At 36.2% G+C, this 19,354-nt stretch overlaps 2 protein-coding genes across 2 annotated transcripts in view; one reads left to right on the top strand and one right to left on the bottom strand.

Annotated features, from left to right (window-relative positions):
- On the top strand, nucleotides 954-13,488 carry LOC109234121 (DNA mismatch repair protein MSH4). The gene is made up of 24 exons (XM_019399973.1): nucleotides 954-1,050; nucleotides 2,810-3,013; nucleotides 3,111-3,146; nucleotides 3,233-3,345; nucleotides 4,116-4,161; nucleotides 4,925-4,971; nucleotides 5,176-5,283; nucleotides 5,816-5,891; nucleotides 6,421-6,493; nucleotides 6,586-6,731; nucleotides 6,807-6,892; nucleotides 7,238-7,377; nucleotides 7,454-7,593; nucleotides 7,673-7,723; nucleotides 8,653-8,716; nucleotides 10,122-10,265; nucleotides 10,349-10,416; nucleotides 10,547-10,605; nucleotides 10,725-10,881; nucleotides 11,132-11,184; nucleotides 11,277-11,375; nucleotides 12,349-12,463; nucleotides 12,541-12,663; nucleotides 13,113-13,488. Exons 1-24 carry the CDS (start codon nucleotides 985-987, stop codon nucleotides 13,284-13,286), a joined length of 2,388 nt encoding a protein of 795 aa, XP_019255518.1. The 5' UTR covers nucleotides 954-984; the 3' UTR covers nucleotides 13,287-13,488.
- Nucleotides 14,191-19,354, bottom strand: part of LOC109234120 — a 5,635-nt gene continuing 471 nt past the window's right edge. Inside the window, exons 2-10 of the mRNA XM_019399972.1 lie at nucleotides 18,499-18,558; nucleotides 18,337-18,376; nucleotides 16,992-17,170; nucleotides 16,652-16,690; nucleotides 16,419-16,505; nucleotides 16,246-16,306; nucleotides 15,845-15,969; nucleotides 14,684-14,775; nucleotides 14,191-14,565 (exon numbers count right to left, since the gene is read on the bottom strand). Coding sequence (XP_019255517.1) covers nucleotides 14,451-14,565; nucleotides 14,684-14,775; nucleotides 15,845-15,969; nucleotides 16,246-16,306; nucleotides 16,419-16,505; nucleotides 16,652-16,690; nucleotides 16,992-17,170; nucleotides 18,337-18,376; nucleotides 18,499-18,558 — 798 coding nt within the window. The 3' untranslated portion in view covers nucleotides 14,191-14,450. The remainder of the gene's footprint in view (nucleotides 14,566-14,683; nucleotides 14,776-15,844; nucleotides 15,970-16,245; nucleotides 16,307-16,418; nucleotides 16,506-16,651; nucleotides 16,691-16,991; nucleotides 17,171-18,336; nucleotides 18,377-18,498; nucleotides 18,559-19,354) is intronic.

Here is a 19,354-nt window from a genome sequence, read left to right as displayed (position 1 = left end):
CCATAGCATGTTACTTGGAGTAATTACTAATGGGATTAGTTCTTTTGTATATATGTAACTTATTAGGTAATTAAATATAATTTTTTATTAATAATTAATCAGTTATTTTATAAAAATGATAATAACCTGAAAATACTTATAATGCAAAGTTATCTTTACACTTCGAATGTAATAGCCCGTTTGACCAAGCTTCTAAAATCAGCTTATTTTGAGAAGTGCTTTCTCAAAAGTACTTTTTAAAAAAGTGCTTTGGTGAGAAGCAGTTTGTGTTTGGCTAATTAATTTGAAAAGCACTTTTGAGCAATAATTAGTGTTTGGCCAAGTTTTTGAAAACTGCTTTTAAGTGTATTTTTCTCAAAAGTACTTCTCAGAAAAGTGCTTTTGGAGAGAAGCTACTTTTTTCTGCTTCTCCAAAACTGCTTCTGCTTCTCCTCAAAAGCATTTTTTTTCCTTCCAAAAGCTTGGCCAAACACCTCAATTTTTGGCCAAAAGTGCTTTTGGCCAAAAAAAGCACCTTTGGCCCCAAAAAAGAGCTTGGTCAAACAGGCTATTAGAGTCCGTTTGGACATAAGAATTTTTTTACTTTTTTTAGAAATATTTTACTTCTTTTCGAAATAAGTGTTTGGCCATAAAATTTTCAATTTTCACTTGAAAATAAATTTTAAAATTTTTCGAAAATTTAAAAACTCCAAAAAATTATTTTTCAAAAATTTCACTCAGATCACTTACAAAACTTTAAAAATAACCCAAAATTATATTCATGTCCAAATAAAACTCTAGTTTTCAAATACCATTTTCGCTTGAATTTTTTTTTCGCTTTTTTAAAATTTTACAATTTTTATGTCCGAACGCCCACTTAAAATACCAGTCCGAGTCACAACACTATGAGATTCACCCCTATATATACCTTTGGCGCGAATTGAAAACTCAATTCTTTTTTTAATCACTGCTCACACTTCTCAGCTGAGAGTGCTTATAGTTCAAATGGAAGACGATACCGGAGAACGATCAAGCTTCGTCATCGGCCTCATCGAGAATCGCGCCAAGGAGGTTCTCTCTCTCTCTCTCTTTCTCTCCATTCGTATTTTAAACAGAGTATATTTCTAGGTATATCGAATGTGCAAATTTGAACTTTCATTTGAATAAATAGATGCGACTTCGCCTTTTAGATACAATTTCGATATGTATAACAAGCAAAATTTGAACTACATTTGAACAAATAGATACAATTACGGCGATGTATAACAAGCATATTTGAATTTTAAACTTCATTTTGGAAAAATAGACACAAGTTCGGCGATGTATAACGAACGAATATAAACATTTTCTTTTTCGAGCAAAAGGTGCATTTTCGCGACGTAACGAGCAAATTTGAACTTTTTTTTGAATAATAGGCGCAATTTCCCTGCGTAACGAGCGGAATCGATATATATTTTTTTGAATATATAGGTGCGATTTTGGAAACTGACGAGCGAATTTGATTTTTTTTTTTTGTTTTGAATAATAGGTGTATTTTGAGCAAGTTTAAACTTCTACTGAATAAATAGATGCTATTTTCCGATGTATGACGAGCAAATTCGAACTCTGTTTTTGAATTAATAGGTGCAATTTGACTTTAAAAGTGCTTATATCATGTTATAAATATGTGACAGCTTACTAGTTTGAGAAATTTGAGAAATGGATAAATATGATGCATGTGTTTGACGATAGCTTCGAGTTTTGCTAAGTTAAATGAAGAGATTGTATTATGCTTAATTTTACACGTATTGTCAGAGAATATGTTAGATGTTTTATATCTGAAATTTATTGATGTGTTGAGGTAATCCAGATTTATGACAAAGCTAAGCAGGTAATTAAAACTTACAAGTTTTAGGATAGCTTCGAGCTTACCAAATTCGTAGAAGATATTGTATTATGCTTAATTTCAAATGTATGTATGAGATTGTGGATATATAATTTGAAATTCACTGTATATTTTCTAACTTTAGTTGTGTTGAGTTGTGTCTCACATCGGTGGGTAATGAGTGTCTTGGTCTCCTTATATGGTCTTGGACAATCCTCACCTCATAAGCTAGCTTTTGGGGTTGAGTTAGGCCCAAAGGTCCATTTTATCATGGTATCAGAGCCAGACCCATCCCAATTTATTGTTACCGATGTTGGACCCCCATTTATGTTGTTCTCGCTCCAGTTTGCAGGCCTCGGTGTGAGGGGAGGGTGTTGAGTAGTGTCCACATCGGTGGGTAATGGGTGTCCTGGTCTCTTTATATGGTCTTGGACAATCATCACCTCATAAGCTAGCTTTTGGAGTTGAGTTAGGCCCAAGGTCCATTTTATCAGGTTGAAAATATGGACCACTTAATGTAGTTCCTGAGAACTTTACGGCTTAAGTGATTGAGAAAGGAACCAGCTAAAGAAGCCTATGGTGCTTCTCCGGCTGACGCTGCATTTTACTTTTCTTCTTGATGACTTAAATGGAGTTAGCATTTTCTTTTCTCTTTTTAAAAGAAGAATCCAATAATTATTCCGGTCGATTGCATTTAAAGAAAGAATCTGCGCCTACGGTTCCCTGGATGCAAGTGTCTTTGAGATATCAATTCAGTATTATGTAAAAGTGGAGAGTTAACAGTTGAATTTCCAAGTAACTCATAAATTCTGGTGAAGTTTGTTAATTTAATATAACTTCTTAGGATTGAGTATTACTTGTACACGTTATAATGACTTTTTAAGTATTAAATCAGAAATAAAATAGAAAAAGCCGTGGTTTGCTGAAGCTTCACACCCTAACTGGCCATAGCAATTTTATCGGCAGGTTGGAGTAGCTGCATTTGACTTGAGATCAGCTTCACTGCATCTTTCTCAGTATATAGAGACTAGCAGCTCCTATCAAAATACAAAGACTTTACTACAGTTCTATGAACCTCTGGCGATCATTGTTCCCCCAAATAAACTGGCAGCAGATGGAATGGTTGGAGTCTCACAGCTAGCTGATGGATTTTGTTCCTCCACAAGAAAGGTGTTGCCTCTAAACATATTGGTGGCTCTATTTCGATAAAATGCGTAATTTCTAATTCTTAAAAGCTTAGGACTTATGCTTATGTTGATGTACACAGGTTATAATGAATCGTGGTTGCTTTGATGATACCAGGGTAGTTCTGAAACTATGCGTTATTGACTCTGCTGCTTCTCCATTAATTAGCACTGACACTACTTCATACTTTAATATGGTATGAAGGGAGCTGTATTGGTTAAAGGATTAGCTGCTAAGGAACCGTCTGCTCTTGGTTTGGACTCATACTACAAGCAATATTATTTGTGTCTGGCTGCAGCAGCGGCAACTATCAAGTGGTATGATGCTATGGTGACTTTCAATTTAATGGACATGGTATTGAAATATTTCATCTGCACTTCTTGCATGTAGAATGATAACTTCAAGTTCTTTGGTCAATTCTTGAGAGTCGTGATGCAGTCCGTAGAACAGTTAGCAACAGCATTAATATCCATATCCGCTAGGCAACACTCAAATAGGCTTATTTGCTCTAAGAGTGTCATCAATGCTCTTTTCTGATACACAGTTTGCAATTTGATCCAGTGAGCTCATGAATGTCATAGTTAGTATAGGTCTAAGTTATGTGTTACTTTCTAGAGTGTAAAAGAGCTAGCCCAAGTCAACAGATATGCCCTCATATCACTTAAGAGGGAGCTAAAAATACTCTCCACCAATGAGTAACATTGTGGTGTTGCACTATCGACATGAGACTTTGAGATTTCATCCTTAGCCCAATGGAAATACTTGTTACTGCATTTCATTAAACTGTGTTCCTCAAATGATAAGCCACCTTTAAACATCCGAATTTCGTCAAATTAATATGTTACTTTGTTGAATACCGACTACCTTGAGTATGTGAAGACTGTCATTTATTAGCTTTTATGAAAAAATAAAACACATTCGATGCTTGGCAGGATGTGTAACCAAGAATTTGTTCACATATTACCAATATGTGAATCCAAAAAAGATTATTTTTCAGCATATTAAAGATGCTAGTAATTTAGAGGAAAACTGCCTCTTGTTTCACTTGATTATTTTCAGATATGATATGCAAGAACATCGTGTGCAGGATTGAAGCTGAGAAAGGTGTTGTTGTGATAAATCACTCTTTGCTGGTATGTGCGACTTCTCATGCATAAAAGAGCCAAACATGAGTGAAAGCAAGCAGAAAACACTTCAACTTATTGAACCTATCTATTGCAAGCATGATTTTGCCAGGCAAAATGGTTTCACATAGTGCAACTATTATTTTTATTATTATGTCCATCACATTGCGCCAGATTAAAGTGTAATTTAAAGTGAAAGAAGTATGAACTAGTCCCTGTTCACCAATATTCAGTGATTTGTTTGTGATTATTGTAGTTGCACAACGCCAATAAATATTACCAAGAAAGAAGAATGTCTCATGTCATGTTTTCGCATACTATTCGCTAGAACAATTTGTCCTAGTAGGTCTTAAAGTAACATATTTGTGTTAATTGATACTTACTATGTCCAGCTTTGGTATATAGAACTAGAACATTGCAATGATGAAAACTTTCTTTCTCTATTCATTTCAATATTTGGCGGGTGAGGGGTTGGTGAGTTACCTTAGCTTTTCCTATTTCTTAGCAAAAACTGAAGTGGCATGAATTTCAACTATTTGAAGGTTAGGATATTGAGTATATTGTTCACTGGTGTCCTTTAAAGGGTCATATGCACTATTTCTTTGAATCTCCTTTGGAAGAGAGATTTCTCATTTTGTGATCAAGAAACAGAAATGTTAAAAATACATATAAATGTGCCGTTACGGTGGATGTAGCATATCTTAGAATTTCATGGAACTTTGAGTAGTTAAAAGGAGCATTCGAGATTCCAAGTTGTCTTCTCTTTCCACAGGTTACCTTCAATGGATCTTTTGACCACATGAACATTGATGCCACCAGGTAGCTTCCTCATACCAAATTAGTGGATGTTGCATATCAGCTTGGATCTATCACTTACTAGTCATACTGGCTACTGAGTTCCATTTCAGCTGATAACATCGCATAACACTTTCTATTATCCCAAATGATTGTGTTTAGGAAAGTTAGAATTTATTGTAAGACTTTGTAGATGATGTAAATTTTATACTTCGTCTTTGATGGCAGTGTTCAGAACTTGGAGATAATTGAGCCTATGCACTCTTCTCTTTTGGGCACAAACAACAAAAAGAGAAGTTTATTCCACATGCTTAAAACAACTCGAACTATTGGCGGGTATGGAAATAATTGCATTGATAAGCTGGTAATAATCTGTCAGTTCATGGTTATAAATGTCTTTGTGCAATTCTATTCAGTGTGCCTCTTGTTTCACATAATATTATAATAAGGTTGTGTGATAGACATTACTTTTTAATTTCTACACCTAGATTGTGTTATCGAATATACAGAACTGTGAATGGTGTAGGGTTTAGCTTGGCTTTGTATTACAAAGACCCTAAATTACTGGCAATCATATAGTAATTTATAAATGTCTGCATATATATATTTGGAGACTGTCAACAATGTTAACCTGCTATATGGAGCACAGCATTGTAAATGAAAAGACAGTCAGTTTTGTGCTTAATGCCTTTTGCCACTTTGTGAATACAAGAATGATAAACGTACATACTAAGCCCACACTTGAGGCAACTTCATAGTTCTTATGTTAAAGTTCTGCGCAGGATGGAAACTTCTGTAATCTGTCTATTTCAGTATGCTGCGCACCTGCAACATAAATCTGTGTTTGCTTGATCATACTCCACTGCAGGACTAGACTTCTGAGGGCAAATCTTTTGCAGCCTCTGAAAGACATAGAGACAATTAACACTCGACTCGATTGCCTGGTAGGTTTTCAACGTATTGCGTGAGACAGAAGAATATATAACATGGTCTGCTAACTATAAAATCAGATTTTGCTACCATCCCTCCAGAAAATTTTCATGTTATTTTCTACTTTCGTTTAGAAATTTTCTGCGTTAAGAAATTCTCTATTGTGGTTGTATCTCCTCTAGAAGATCTATTTTATTGAGAGCAAGTCTTCTCAGGAAAAGGCCTTGTTTTTTAAATGTTAGTGTTGCTTTGGGTGATCGAAACAGGAAGGAGGAGATTGAGGGTTCTCTGAACTACTAGCTGAACTGAGGTGTTCCACAGAAAAATTAAAGTTTTTAAGACTGAGGGGAATATGCTGTTTGATTACAGCTACCAGATTATGCGATCACACTGGTCTTTACTTGATTGAGTTTTGGTTGCAATAACATTTAACCAGCCTGCAGCTGCTTTTTGGGTGTTATTATCTTGTAGTTTATGCCGTGCCTTTCAGGATGTAATGTGGTCCAGTCAAAACCTGTGACACTTTTCTCATTTTATATCCAGGATGAGTTGATGAGCAATGAGCAGCTATTCTTTGGCTTGTCTCAGGCCCTTCGTAAGTTTCCGAAAGAAACAGGTAACCACATAATAGAAAGGAGAGTTGATTCTCTCTTGTATTCTATATGGCTTGTCCCATTTCAGAAAGTTGACCTATGTTTCTCCATCTAGATAGGGTCCTTTGTCACTTCTGCTTCAAGCCAAAGAGAGTTACTAATGAAGTCTTGGCTTCGGATAACGGAAGGAGGAACCAAATTATGATATCCAGCATTATTCTTCTCAAAACTGCTCTTGATGCTTTACCGTTACTCTCCCAGGTGCAGCATCATTATTGGGGGCAGGCGTTCACTTTTCTGTATCTTATATGGTACAATGATGAGCTTGTGATTCAGGTGCTTAAAGAAGCCAAGAGTTGTCTGCTTGGAAATGTTTACAAGTCCATATGCGAGAATGAAAAATATACTTCAATCAGGAACAGGTAACATTCATATTTGCTTAGATACCTGACTCTTTCCTCCAATCCCCCTCCATGTTGGTGAGGCCCTCTTCAGAATTCAGACAGTTCCATTTTTTCATTGTTAATGTATCTTGAATCTTCTCCACCTCAATCCCCTCTAGGAGGACTTTCTTCTTTTTCCATTCTTGTTTTTCCGAAAGAGAGGATTCCTGTTCCTCCTTAATTTTGTGTAACGTCCATGAGCTAATTATTCCTCTGCATCTATCAATCCGTGTAACTGATTTGCAGTTCTAATATGATTTAGGATATTCGATGAACACTGCAATTCATATGTTTATTTTAACCATGTGATATTTGTTTTCTCAGAATTGGAGAAGTGATTGATGAAGATGTCCTTCATACACGAGTTCCTTTTGTTGCACGGACACAGCAGTGTTTTGCTCTTAAGGCTGGAGTTGATGGGCTTCTTGATATGGCCCGTAGATCATTTTGTGATACCAGCGAAGGTTTTTCTGCCATATTACATGTTCGTTTTCCTTCTAAGTTTATTGTCTTAGTTTCTAACAAACACTGAATTCGTAGCTATACACGACCTCGCAAATAAGTATCGTGAAGATTTCAGACTGCCAAACTTGAAGATCCCATTCAATAACAGGAAAGGGTTTTACTTTAGCATTCCGCAGAAGGACATACAGGGAAAACTGCCGAGCAAGTTCATTCAGGTTGTCATGCTATGTTAAAAACTAAACTCTTCTTAAGCATTCATGCTTCTTTTCCTCTAACAACTTTCACACTAATCAGGTCATGAAACATGGAAACAATGTCCATTGCTCCAGTCTTGAACTTGCTTCAGTGAGTATTACCTGACATGCATTGCTACTTTCCTCTGTAGGCTCCATTTGGTTTGGTGCAAAACATTTTCCATAAGATTTGTTCTTGCAAATATTTATGAATAAAACCATTTAGTGGATCAGCGTGAAATGTTTTCAATATGCAATAATGTGAAAGGTAAGTGTGGGAATACTGTCTGGTGATATAGTTGCATAGGTTGGTGAAAGCAAGTGTTAAGCAAGGACAGAGACAACTGTAGTGGAGAATGACTAACACTCCTGAAAATATGTAAATTGTTTTCTTTCATGTGGTGTAAAATACATTTTAAGAGTCTAAGACAATTAAAGTAACTAGAAAGTAAGAGCAAATATTCAGGAGGAGGACGAACGTCTCAAACATAGCCATAGTGTTTAACTTTATAGAGTTCGCTATGCGGTCATTCTTTCCTTTGGATGGTCTTCTGAATCTGTTGGACTTCTTTGCACTTCTAGAACCTGTTGTGACATGAAGTACTGCATGATGTAGTGGTGTTTCCCGGAAGATAGTAAACAAGTTAGTTGAGAATAGGGATGGCACTTTTGAGTTACACCCTGATCTATGTAAACATGAAAGAGGCAAGCTGTTCAGGAATTGGTTAACCTCAAAATTTGTGGCATTCTGTCTTAATCTGTACAGAGCTTCGTGTCTGTATGTTCTGACTGTGACTGAAACTTTTGAGATTCTGTCATTGATCCAAATATTACTCTTCCCTTCTGTTCACATGTAAGCATCAATTTTGATATTAGAATATCCATCAACTAGCAGACAAAATTCCTTTTGAACTATTTTATTTGGATACAGTTGAATTATCAATCTAGTCGCTCTTTTTGTGAAAGAATGTACCATTTCATAATCCTTAACTTTGCTCATAGACGAGGTGGTTATTCTTCATTCACTGCTTTTATTCACAGTTGAATGCCAGGAACAAGTCTGCAGCTAAAGAGTGCTGGTTGAGGACTGTACTCTGCCTGGACGGTAAATTGATGGTTGAAATGCACAACCTTTAATGGCTTGCCATTGAATCCCTTGTCTACCTAATCAAATGCTTGTCTTTTCAGCATGGCAATATTAGCGGCTACTTCATAACTAAGGCATTTGCTTCATAAAGCTTTGATTTTTTGGGGAGCTTCCATGGGGCAAGAAGAAATGATTTGAACATATTATGGGTTTTTCATCTTATGTCAGCAAAATCTTTTGGTGTTTGAATTTTGAACTAAGGCAACTATCGGGACTATTTTTGATCCTTAAGTTTGTGGATTTAGTCGTATGTTAGAGGACAAAGTTGATGTAGCACAATTTAGTGGACCGGGAACTTGAAATAAGAGTGGAAACTTTGGGGCTGATCCTTCGTTGTTTAATTGCTGAAAAGATGCTGAGAATAGTAGGATATATTTCCTGCGAATTCAGTACAAGATACCGTGTTGGTATAGTGCCCTTGACTCAAGAATATGATAATATAGCCAAAAATTTGTCAGCAGATCAGCTTAATGTTAACACATAAATTTAGATAAAAAATCATTATGACATCTTTAGACCTTTGGTAAAATTGCAAGAATGATCTTACATCTTATCTTTTTCCTCTTGCATTCTGCATCAAAACCCCATAAGAGATGCAAAGCTTAGATGGTCTATCAGGCTTGATTGCAATGAGAGACTATTTCAAGATCACTGTATACATGTAGCTTATGCGTGGGGCAGGAGAGTGCTTTTGGATTCAACTCTGCAACTCCACTTTCTTTTTTAAAGAGAGCTTTTATATATGTTAGCAGAGGCCAAAATCTCTGATAAAAGCTTCCAATAATATTTTTAATTCTCATTACCTGCCCTGGGCTCTGGTAAAGATCTGAGTAGTAGTTTCCATGCATCTTAATGATTCTACAATAGCATAGCTCCAGACATGGACTTCTTCCCTTCATTATATGGGTAGCCAGATGCTTAGCAACAGAGTACCAGTTCTTAAGTATCTCCGCATTTGCACATAGTATATGTTTGCCCACTATCAATTGTGGCGCTCCTTCTGGCTAGAAAAATATGAATTGGATAGTCATACACTGGGTTTACCACTAAATCCACTAGTAATGACATGTTGATTAGAATCATAGGGATTTCTCTGAATGAGATTGAACAGCAGCTCTTGTTAATGTTCTCTTCCTTTTTTTCCTGTTCTTGGAAGATTACTCCCCTTCTCATGGTTAGTGCTTCAATACTAATATGAGTTTTCTTGCGTATCTGACAATTCTGATCAACACATAAAAAATGCATCTTTAACCTGTATTGACATACATACTCAGGGAAGTGCCATGCCTTCATTCTGCTTACCCTGTTGTTATTTGAGAACTCATCCTACTTAAAAGTCTTGCCATTTCATACTAATATGCAGCATTAATGGATGCAATACGAGAGGATGTCTCTGTGCTTACCGTTCTTTCAGAAGTGTTGTGCCTTTTAGACATGATGGTGAATTCATTTGCTCACACGATATCAACGAAACCAGTTGATAGATATACTAGACCTAATTTTACATGTGAGTATTTAGTCACAACTCCCTATACTTACTAGATGACAAGATATGAATAAATTGATCACTTAATTTTTCTTCCCTCATAGGTGATGGTCCATTGGCAATTGATTCTGGACGGCACCCCGTTCTGGAAAGCATAAATAATGATTTCATTGTATGTTAGTTTCTTCTAAAAATCTTTGTAAAAGTTTGAAATTTCTCTCCACACAGCAAGTTAATGACTTTTCTACTTTGATACTGGAAATTTCTGAACATGGATGTGCTGATCGAATTCTCTTTTTCAGCCAAATGGTATCTTTCTTTCTGAAGCATCAAATATGGCTATTGTAATGGGCCCAAACATGTAAGGAACCGTATTCCTTAATAGCATCAAATTTCCTAATAAGTACTTTGGGACAGTTTTTACATTAGCTTTTGGTTTTGTCATTTTCTACGATAACTCCCATTTATTGTTTTTTGTAGGAGTGGAAAAAGTACTTATCTTCAGCAAGTTTGTCTAACTGTCATCCTTGCTCAAGTTGGTTGCTATATTCCTGCTCGGTTTGCCACTTTGAGAGTGGTCGATCGTATTTTTACAAGGATGGGAACAATGGACAGTCTCGAATCAAACTCTAGCACGGTAATATCCTCTACTTTTGAATGGTATATTGTGGTCTGGAAGGTCTATATTTTGGAAGAGAAATTTTGTGCATATATTTATGCAATAGTTAGTTGAACTTCTGAAAAAGCTTAGCGTTAGTTTTGATAAGTTTCTGGTGAAGTTTGACCTCTTCAAATTGCAAAGTTTGCTCTTTATACTTGAATCATCTTCTCCTGGAGATGGCCAATATAGAAATCACCAGTATTTCGTGTAACTGTGGTTTGTGCAGTTCATGACGGAGATGAAGGAGACGGCTCTTATAATGCAAAACGTCTCCCCTAGGTAGATCGTTTCACAAACTGTTTCCACAGAATCGGCATGAAGATATGTCTGTGTAAAGTTTAAAAAATTTGAACTTCCTTTGCTGAATACAGAAGTCTGATTGTTATGGATGAATTGGGGAGAGCGACTTCGTCCTCTGATGGATTTGCAATCGCGTGGAGCTGTTGTGAGCAGCTATTGGCACTTAAAGCGTAATCTCAAAGCTCTCTTTATATTTCAATCTTAAAAGGAAAATATGGTTAATTATTTATTAGCCCAAGCAGTATTTTCAAAGCAAAACCTATAACTAGAAGATTAGCCAGGTAGCTTATATTTTACATCGTATGCGGTAATGTTTGAAATTTAGGCTTTAATTTTGCACTTTATAAGTTGAAGGAATATCTTGGTACTTGTTAACTGCTAAAACTCCTGCTCTTACCTGGATACAATAAATTGTAGGAAGACTACCAATTCTGGAGCTCTTCTAAGAAGCAGGATTCAAATAAGGAACAAAAAATTTAGAAACCAATCAAGATTGTTGTAAACCTTCAAAAGACTTCCGCAGTATACCAAGGGAACATCATGCTTGAAATTTTTCTTCATTAGTTATTTGAGTGTGGGAGTTAAATAATAAGTACTGCACTGGACCGTGAAACAGGAGTGGAAGTCGTGTTGTCACTGCATTTTCTTGTAAGAAGTAAATGCCTTCAGCATTCATCTGAGGACACACATAAGATTGCTCACTGAGCTTCTTACGGAGTCACTAGTTTAAAGTTCCTAATAGAGAAGATATTATCCTAAAAGATTTCTTCATTTGTTTTCTGGAGACTGTTAATAAAATTCTTCATCTTGTCATTTCCTAGATGTCATTATTTCTCAGAGTTAAATTTTAGACTTTCATAGTTCTAGCAAATTGGCAGAGAACTGCTGGAGGTGTTTGAATGTATTTTATAGTTGCAATGTAATACATACAGCCAAGATTCATAGTCCAACCCATGTATATACCTCCATTTTTCGTCTCTTTAGTCGTATAAGACCTTTTCATATGGTGAGCCCAACTTGTTTGGGACTGCGGCGCAGAAGTGGTTGTAGTGCGCACTTAGATTTTTCTGTTTTTTCCCCGGTTAGAGAGGTGAATAGGTGGATTTCTTGTCCAGAGTGTGATTCTTTTTAAGCTGCTTTCAGGTACTCAATATTTGCTACTCATATGGAAAATCTTTCAGAGCTAGCCACCATGTATCCGAATGTGAAAATTCTTCATTTTGATGTTGATGTGAGGAATAACCGCATGGACTTCAAGGTATATCTCTGAATCATTCAATGGTTTATAGCCAATTTATACCTGACTACTTATTTCCTCTTGTGTTCCCTTCTTAGTTTCTATTGAAGGATGGACTGCGTCACGTGCCACATTACGGCCTTATGTTAGCAGGGGTAGCTGGACTACCAAGTTCAGTAGTAGAAACTGCCAAAAGAATCACATCTAGGATTAAGGAGAAGGTATTTTGTTTTAACTTCAACAAGCAATGTCTTGTCTGAGAAATTGCCATTAGGTGTTCAAAAATTTTATGGTTCTTCAAACAGGAAAGTAGAAAGCACAGTAACTATCTTGCAGCTTACAACAACAATATAATTCCACTAGTGGGGTCTGGGGAGGGTATTGTGTACTCAGACCTTACCCCCCTACCTTGTGTACGTAGACTTTACCCCTACCTGCATCACAATCCTACTTTCTTTATCCAATTTTGGGACCGACTATGCTTTGTAAAACTCACATAGGCACAGAGGTTATCTCATCCTTGCATTGTCAAATATTTCTGACTGTGAGATCTACAATGCATTTACGCTTCTTTACTACAGTTTGTGCTTTCAATTGCTAAGCTTTGAGAAATGTAGAATTGCACATCCATTTTGCGTTGATTGGATGGCCTTTTTTCGCCTTCGTATAGGAAATGAAGAGAATGGAGGTGAATTACAGACAGTATCAGGACATACAATTGACTTACCAAGTGGCTCAACGGCTGATGTGCTTGAAATTTTCTGATCAGGATGAACATTCTTTGAGGGATGCTCTGCAGGACCTCAAAGAAAGCTACTTAAGTGGTAGGCATAAAGATAATTAGAATTTACTCCTCATACTTACTTAGGTGGTAGGCATAAAGATAATTAGAATTTACTCATCTTTCTTCTAACATCAAGACTCTGATCTGTATATGCATCTGGATATCCTGGACTAAGAAAACACGTTCATTGAGATAACTACTTAAAAGAAAGCGGAATCCTGATTTTTTTGTTGATTTCTAGTGATGGATTTGAGTTAACACAGAGTTGGTCTAGATCGTCTTGCAAGTAGAGTTAATTCGAAACATCAATTTGGGAATAAAGCTAATTGTTTTTTGGGTGAAGATGGGTTATAATTCAGGTGGACTTTTTACTAAGGGTACTGTTACAAGCAACTTAAGAATATGAAGTAACGCCTTGTAATATTGATTTGTGAATGCTTTCTTTTTATAATGGCGGAGTTTGGACTATTTGTGCACCTTAATTATTTGACTAGGTATATACTATCTTCTACCAGCACAAGTATCGAGTAACTATCGAGTAACTCTACTCACCGAAGTTTAGACAAATGGAATAGACAAATTGAAGGACATCACCTAGTATTCTTTTTTTTAAATTTCTATTGGGATTTGAACATGGGATGTCATGGTTTACGCCAACATCATTCACCACCATGCCGAATCCCTTGGGTGCTATCTGTTAACGTTACCACAACTTGGGGGAAAAAAACCTATCAGCCACACAAGTTTATATGGACTTAGACCTGAAATTATAAGCAATTTTGCATCTGCCCCGACCATAATAGGCACACAAATGGTAACACACATTGCACTCTGTGAAGTATAAATAAGCTACTTAATACTTAATAAGAAAAAGGGGACTTTGTAAGTAATAAATCATTAGCAACAATCTATTCTCAGTTTTAACAAATATATATAAAAGTAATGAACCTTCTCCAGTAATCCATGGTATAATCAACAGACAGATTATCAGAAAAACCGTCCAGCTATGATTGGAAGTTTCAAATACATTATACAAGCGAGCACTTTCCATTGCTTTTACAGTTTTCTATACCAAACTATGCCACAATTAAGAGAAAGTCATAGCCCTGTTTACTGTTACTCTATATCTGTAATTAACATTCAAATGCCTGTCAATCCCCAAAAAAAGACTAGAGGTCGCAACGAACAATCTACAGAATTTTGTGAAAATGGAAAGTGAAAAGTTCAAATATCTGTCAAGATCAATGATGACACAACAACAACATAAGCTAGAAAGAAGAAAATTGCTATCTGAATGAAGAATTTGGGATTGTCCCTCATGTTTGGAGATGTTACCGCCCTGCAACAGTGAAACAGAAACATTGTCAATTTTCAACCAGAAGTGCAGCAATTTGGTTGATAGAGAGTAGCACAGTAATTTAACAAGTTCAAATGGTTTCATCGTCTAGGAGAAATACCTAGCAATGCGTTGTGAAAGCCGATGAAAAGGCATGCTTTGAATAAATACAATACCAGGCCCCGTTAGAACAGCTGTTACGATATTATCATTCTGCAATTGTACAAATATAGTTAGGAATATCTGCCTCAGGAACCAAATCATGAGATGACAACAGCAGACTCGAGTCAGATTAGTTCCGCAAAGCAGAAGGCTAAACATACATTTTCATAGAAAATCAAGAGTCACAAGTCAGATTACTTCAATCATTAGCGAGGAGCTCAGGTAATATTGAAGTAACCAGCTTAATTAAACGTTGCAATATCAGATATGCTAATGGAAGGAAGTACCAGAAACTGGCTTAAGAAAAGCCCTGAAACCCTCAAGTTCGAACAGATTATGACCAGAATATCTTAATTTGGAAAATAATCTACTCTATTTTTTCTTTGGTCTCACTTGGTCTTGTTGGTATACTCATTTCATTGTATCACTACATGTACTAGAAAGAGATAATATCAAACAAAAGGATGGGAATCGATGAGTTTCATACTTTACATACTAACTGAAACACAAAAATAAACATTTTCAGAAGAAACTACACTTTTTTGTTTATTCTTTTCTTTCTTTGTTAACTTTTAAAGATAAATGAAAGTAAATGCCCTTCCTAGAAGAGGGTAACGAGGAGAGATCAGTCCTGCAGTAAAGAAAGCTCAGCTAAAATTAATACCAAGTAGAGTTTATGGGTTCAAATGTTGCTTTTGGTGGATGATAACTGGCCTTTTCAAATTCCTTTTAAGGGTGATAACAGTGATGTCTGGGACAGGTTGCACGCATCTTAACTAGTCTACGAGATACTTGCTACCTCTCACCAGATAGGTGCCAAGTAGCTACGTCCACCAACTCCTAGACATATAGGAAGAGATCACCTAATTATTTTTTTACCTTTGCAGGGACTTAACCCTGATTTTCAACACTACTTCTCTTATGAACAACAAATAGGTTTTTTTTAATCATTGAACAACAAGATGTTACGAGGAGGACAAAGAATGAAACAAGAAAACCCAAATGATTGCTGCCAGCCGAGGTATTTCTTAAATACATTAATTGATGAATATTATTCAGCAATAAACAGTTAGGATGAATGAAAGGAGAAATCAAACGAAGCAGACATGTGAAAACATACCCCAAATACCACCCTTCTCATGGCTCCATTGTATTTTATTTGAACATTGACAGTTGATGATACTGCAACAATGCTTGGCACATCAACAGCAAGTACTTCACCCACCTCGAGATTTTTCTGTACAACTGAGGAAGAAAAACAAATATTGCCCGAAGAAATGAATCAGAAAATAGAACTTGTGATGTGAAAATTAAGACCTCTAATCTTACAACTCAAATTAAAATGGTCCAGCAATTTTGTTTGGGTTTAAATGATAGGGTGCTGGTTCAGAGTTCAGACAAACGCATGGTAAGACGGAAAAAAAACTTAAATGAATAGCCACCATCTGTTCTAGGCATGTCATCTTTAATATTCTCCACAGAAGTCTAAGTTTATTAGTTAAATGAGATTCAAAATCATACCAGAACCACCTCCGACTACAAATGCAAGCCCTTGGCCTGATATCTTCTGCCTTAAAAATCCCTGGAAATGTTACAAGCATATTAGTCAAAGATTCAACCTGTTCGTAGCAATTACCGTCAGCAAGGCTGAAAATCATGCCATATATAGAGTCAAGACAATTTTATCATCTCACCTCTGCATTAGCAACTAGGTTACGTGGCCTTTGGTCGATAGAATTATTGACTTTGACATCATTAATGGAGCAGAGAAATGCATCTGGCTACAAAATAATATTCTTGAAGTCATATGTCAAGGTAGAAAGCATACTTAACTGGTAAACACTTAAAGCAAATAGGAGGGAACTTACAAGGAAGAGGCCTATTTGCAAGAACTAAAAAGGATATTAAGATAAAGAATTATCTTTACCTGGCATAAGATTTCACCTCCAAACTTCGCTAAATCAATCTGTGTGGGAACAATGAAACAGAAGCAACAAAAACCAATTTATTTAGTAATAGTACATGTAAACAGAATCATCCGTACTAACAATGTGTAACTAAACTGTGGAGTCTCTCGCAATTTTCTCCATCTAATACCTTTCTAGATACCCCGGTGCAAGAACAAATAAGACATTATAGTTATTGGTGGTTAATCATCCTGCACTTGTATCCCCAATTTCCAGATTGTGCACATGCACAAGGGTGTACTCACTAAAGAAGATTGTATAACCAAACAAGATGAAAATATAGTTCGAACGTGAACGAACCGGAAGGATTCTTGCCAGAGAAGGAGCAGCTATTCCGACAAATCCATCAGTTGTACCTGTATTGTAAAGAACTATGCTTGTAATAGTCTTTCCAAAAAGCCATTGCCAAACACCTGCTTCATTTTCAGTGGCATAAACATTTTCCATCTGGATGGAACCAGACATATAGCACATGGACCCTGCAAAGCATTTCAACGTCCCCGTAAGTCAGTTAAGAGTGAGTAGTAAATAGCAAATGTCAAAATATAATTTGGCATTCTTGAATATTTGATTAAAGCCATACAAAGTATCCTTTGGGCGTGAATCTATGACCTGATAAGATACAATGCTATCCGTATACACAGGGCCCTTAACATACAGCTGACGAAATAAGAATCCCTTGTTCATCAGGAACCTCCCCCCCCCCCCCCCCCTCCAATCCACACCTGGCGTATCGTTAAGTATTGAAGAGGAAACAGTAAATACAACAAGCATTAGTGGGGATGCCCTGATTACTATCATGAGTCGATGCAAGCAAGATTATTGACTCAAATATACAGACAGTTTATCATTCTTCTAGGGTGGGTGATTCAAAACGACAATCTTCTACAAGGCAAGCCTATTTCTAATGTCACACAGACTTGACCAAATATTTGTGTTAGGCTTCTGGGGCTCGTCTTTCTTGCATAAGGTGTGGAAACATGCAAGGGAACGTTTTAAGAGCCCGTTTGGCTTAGCTGATTGAGAGTAGCTGATAAGCATTAGGTGCTGAAAAGCACTTTTAAGTGCTGAAGCTGATTTAAAAAATAAGCAATTACGTGTTTGGATAAAAGTGCTGAAATTAATAATAAGCAGCTGAAGAACTGGGTATACGAAGAGTTTTGTTCTAAAAAGAAGTATTTTAGGGATAGAATAGTAAATATTTTGGTCAAACCTAAAGTGTTTATAAGCTGAAATTTGATAAGTTGGGGGAGACCAACTTATGGCTTTTGGCTTATTTTTGGCTTATAAGCACTTAACTTATAAGCACTTTTAATTTTACCAAACGCGTAGATAAGCCAAAAAGTGCTTATAAGCCAGTTTGACCAGCTTATAAGCTTAGCCAAACACCCTCTAAGTTCTCCACGCATACTTATTCACTCTCGAGGAAATATCCACTCAACTAGTTGGTCAAGTTGTAGATTTTACAAATAGCTAACCGAACTGATTCCATTCTTTAATGTCTATCAAATGAAGAGATTTTACATTGTGTTCCGCATACAGCTAACTCAAACAAACAAGTGAGACTTCTTATGAGCAAATCATATACATACACAAATAGATAAGCAAGAGGCTTCCTTTATAAAGAATATGATTAGTGACATACCAGGTTTTGCAATAATCCTTTCTTGTGGCTTCAACATAATCTGAAATGTAAATAGAGAAAGGGAAACAAATATAATTAGATCAACCATATAAAAAAAAGAAAAAAAAGATCAACCATATGATTTTCCTCTTATAGAGAAGACAAACTACATGCTGACATTACCTGAACAATCTGAGCTTCACCGCCCAGAATTTGGAAAGGTGTTACTGCATCTTGCGGACTCTATACAGCAAAATATAATACAATGGTCAGGATAATAGATTTCCCTACACAGTGGAAGGGCGAGATGCTACATTATTTCATTTAATTCGAACGAAGTTACTACATTGTCGTCCAAGCTGAAGAGTTTATAACTTCACTCCCTAAAGATGATTCAGATCTCACAACATTAACTAAGGACAGTTGGTAAAGTCCAGAGGCACAACTACTGTTGCAAATAAAAGACACCCTTGATAATATCAAGGAATCAATCATTAAGTGACAATAGCAAATCCTCTATATCTGTTCTATTTGGACTTATTTCACTCTAATACTATACCTTTAAACATACCGTGAAAAAAAAAAACAGTTGTGCCACAAACTCCCAAACACTCATCAAACTCAATTACTATAGATGCAAAATTAATTGCACCATATAAAGAAAAGAGCACTTCAACAAATAATTATACTCCCCTAAAAATCATCAAATTCATAATTCCTCCTCGTAATGTGATTGGCGAAGCAGTAAAGTTTCCTTCTTTTTACTCTTTTCCGAACTAAATTATTATAGATGCAAAATTAATTGCACCAAATAAAGAAAAGAGCACTTCAACAAATATTAGTATTCCCATAATGTGATTTACCAAACTGTAAAATTCAGCTCTTTTAACCCTTTTCCCGACTAAAAAAGGAATATTGTTATTGTCAATTATTGATTCTTTCACCACAACAACAACCCCCCCCCCCCCACCCAACAAAAACAAATTGATACTAGTAAAACAAACTACAACTACCTGACAACCACTATGTACTATAATTT

The sequence above is a fragment of the Nicotiana attenuata genome, chromosome 11 (genome assembly GCF_001879085.1).
Source record: "Nicotiana attenuata strain UT chromosome 11, NIATTr2, whole genome shotgun sequence".
Classification (NCBI taxonomy): domain Eukaryota; kingdom Viridiplantae; phylum Streptophyta; class Magnoliopsida; order Solanales; family Solanaceae; genus Nicotiana; species Nicotiana attenuata.
This window is presented reverse-complemented; position numbering and strand designations above follow the sequence as displayed.

What these genes read in the sequence shown, in the direction of transcription:
- LOC109234121 (XM_019399973.1), top strand. Translation starts at nt 985, where the DNA reads ATGGAAGACGATACCGGAGAACGATCAAGCTTCGTCATCGGCCTCATC. An exon ending in TGATAAATCACTCTTTGCTG is followed by an intron (nt 4,162 to 4,924) that starts GTATGTGCGACT and finishes CTCTTTCCACAG; the next exon opens with GTTACCTTCAATGGATCTTT. An exon ending in ACACTCGACTCGATTGCCTG is followed by an intron (nt 5,892 to 6,420) that starts GTAGGTTTTCAA and finishes TTTTATATCCAG; the next exon opens with GATGAGTTGATGAGCAATGA.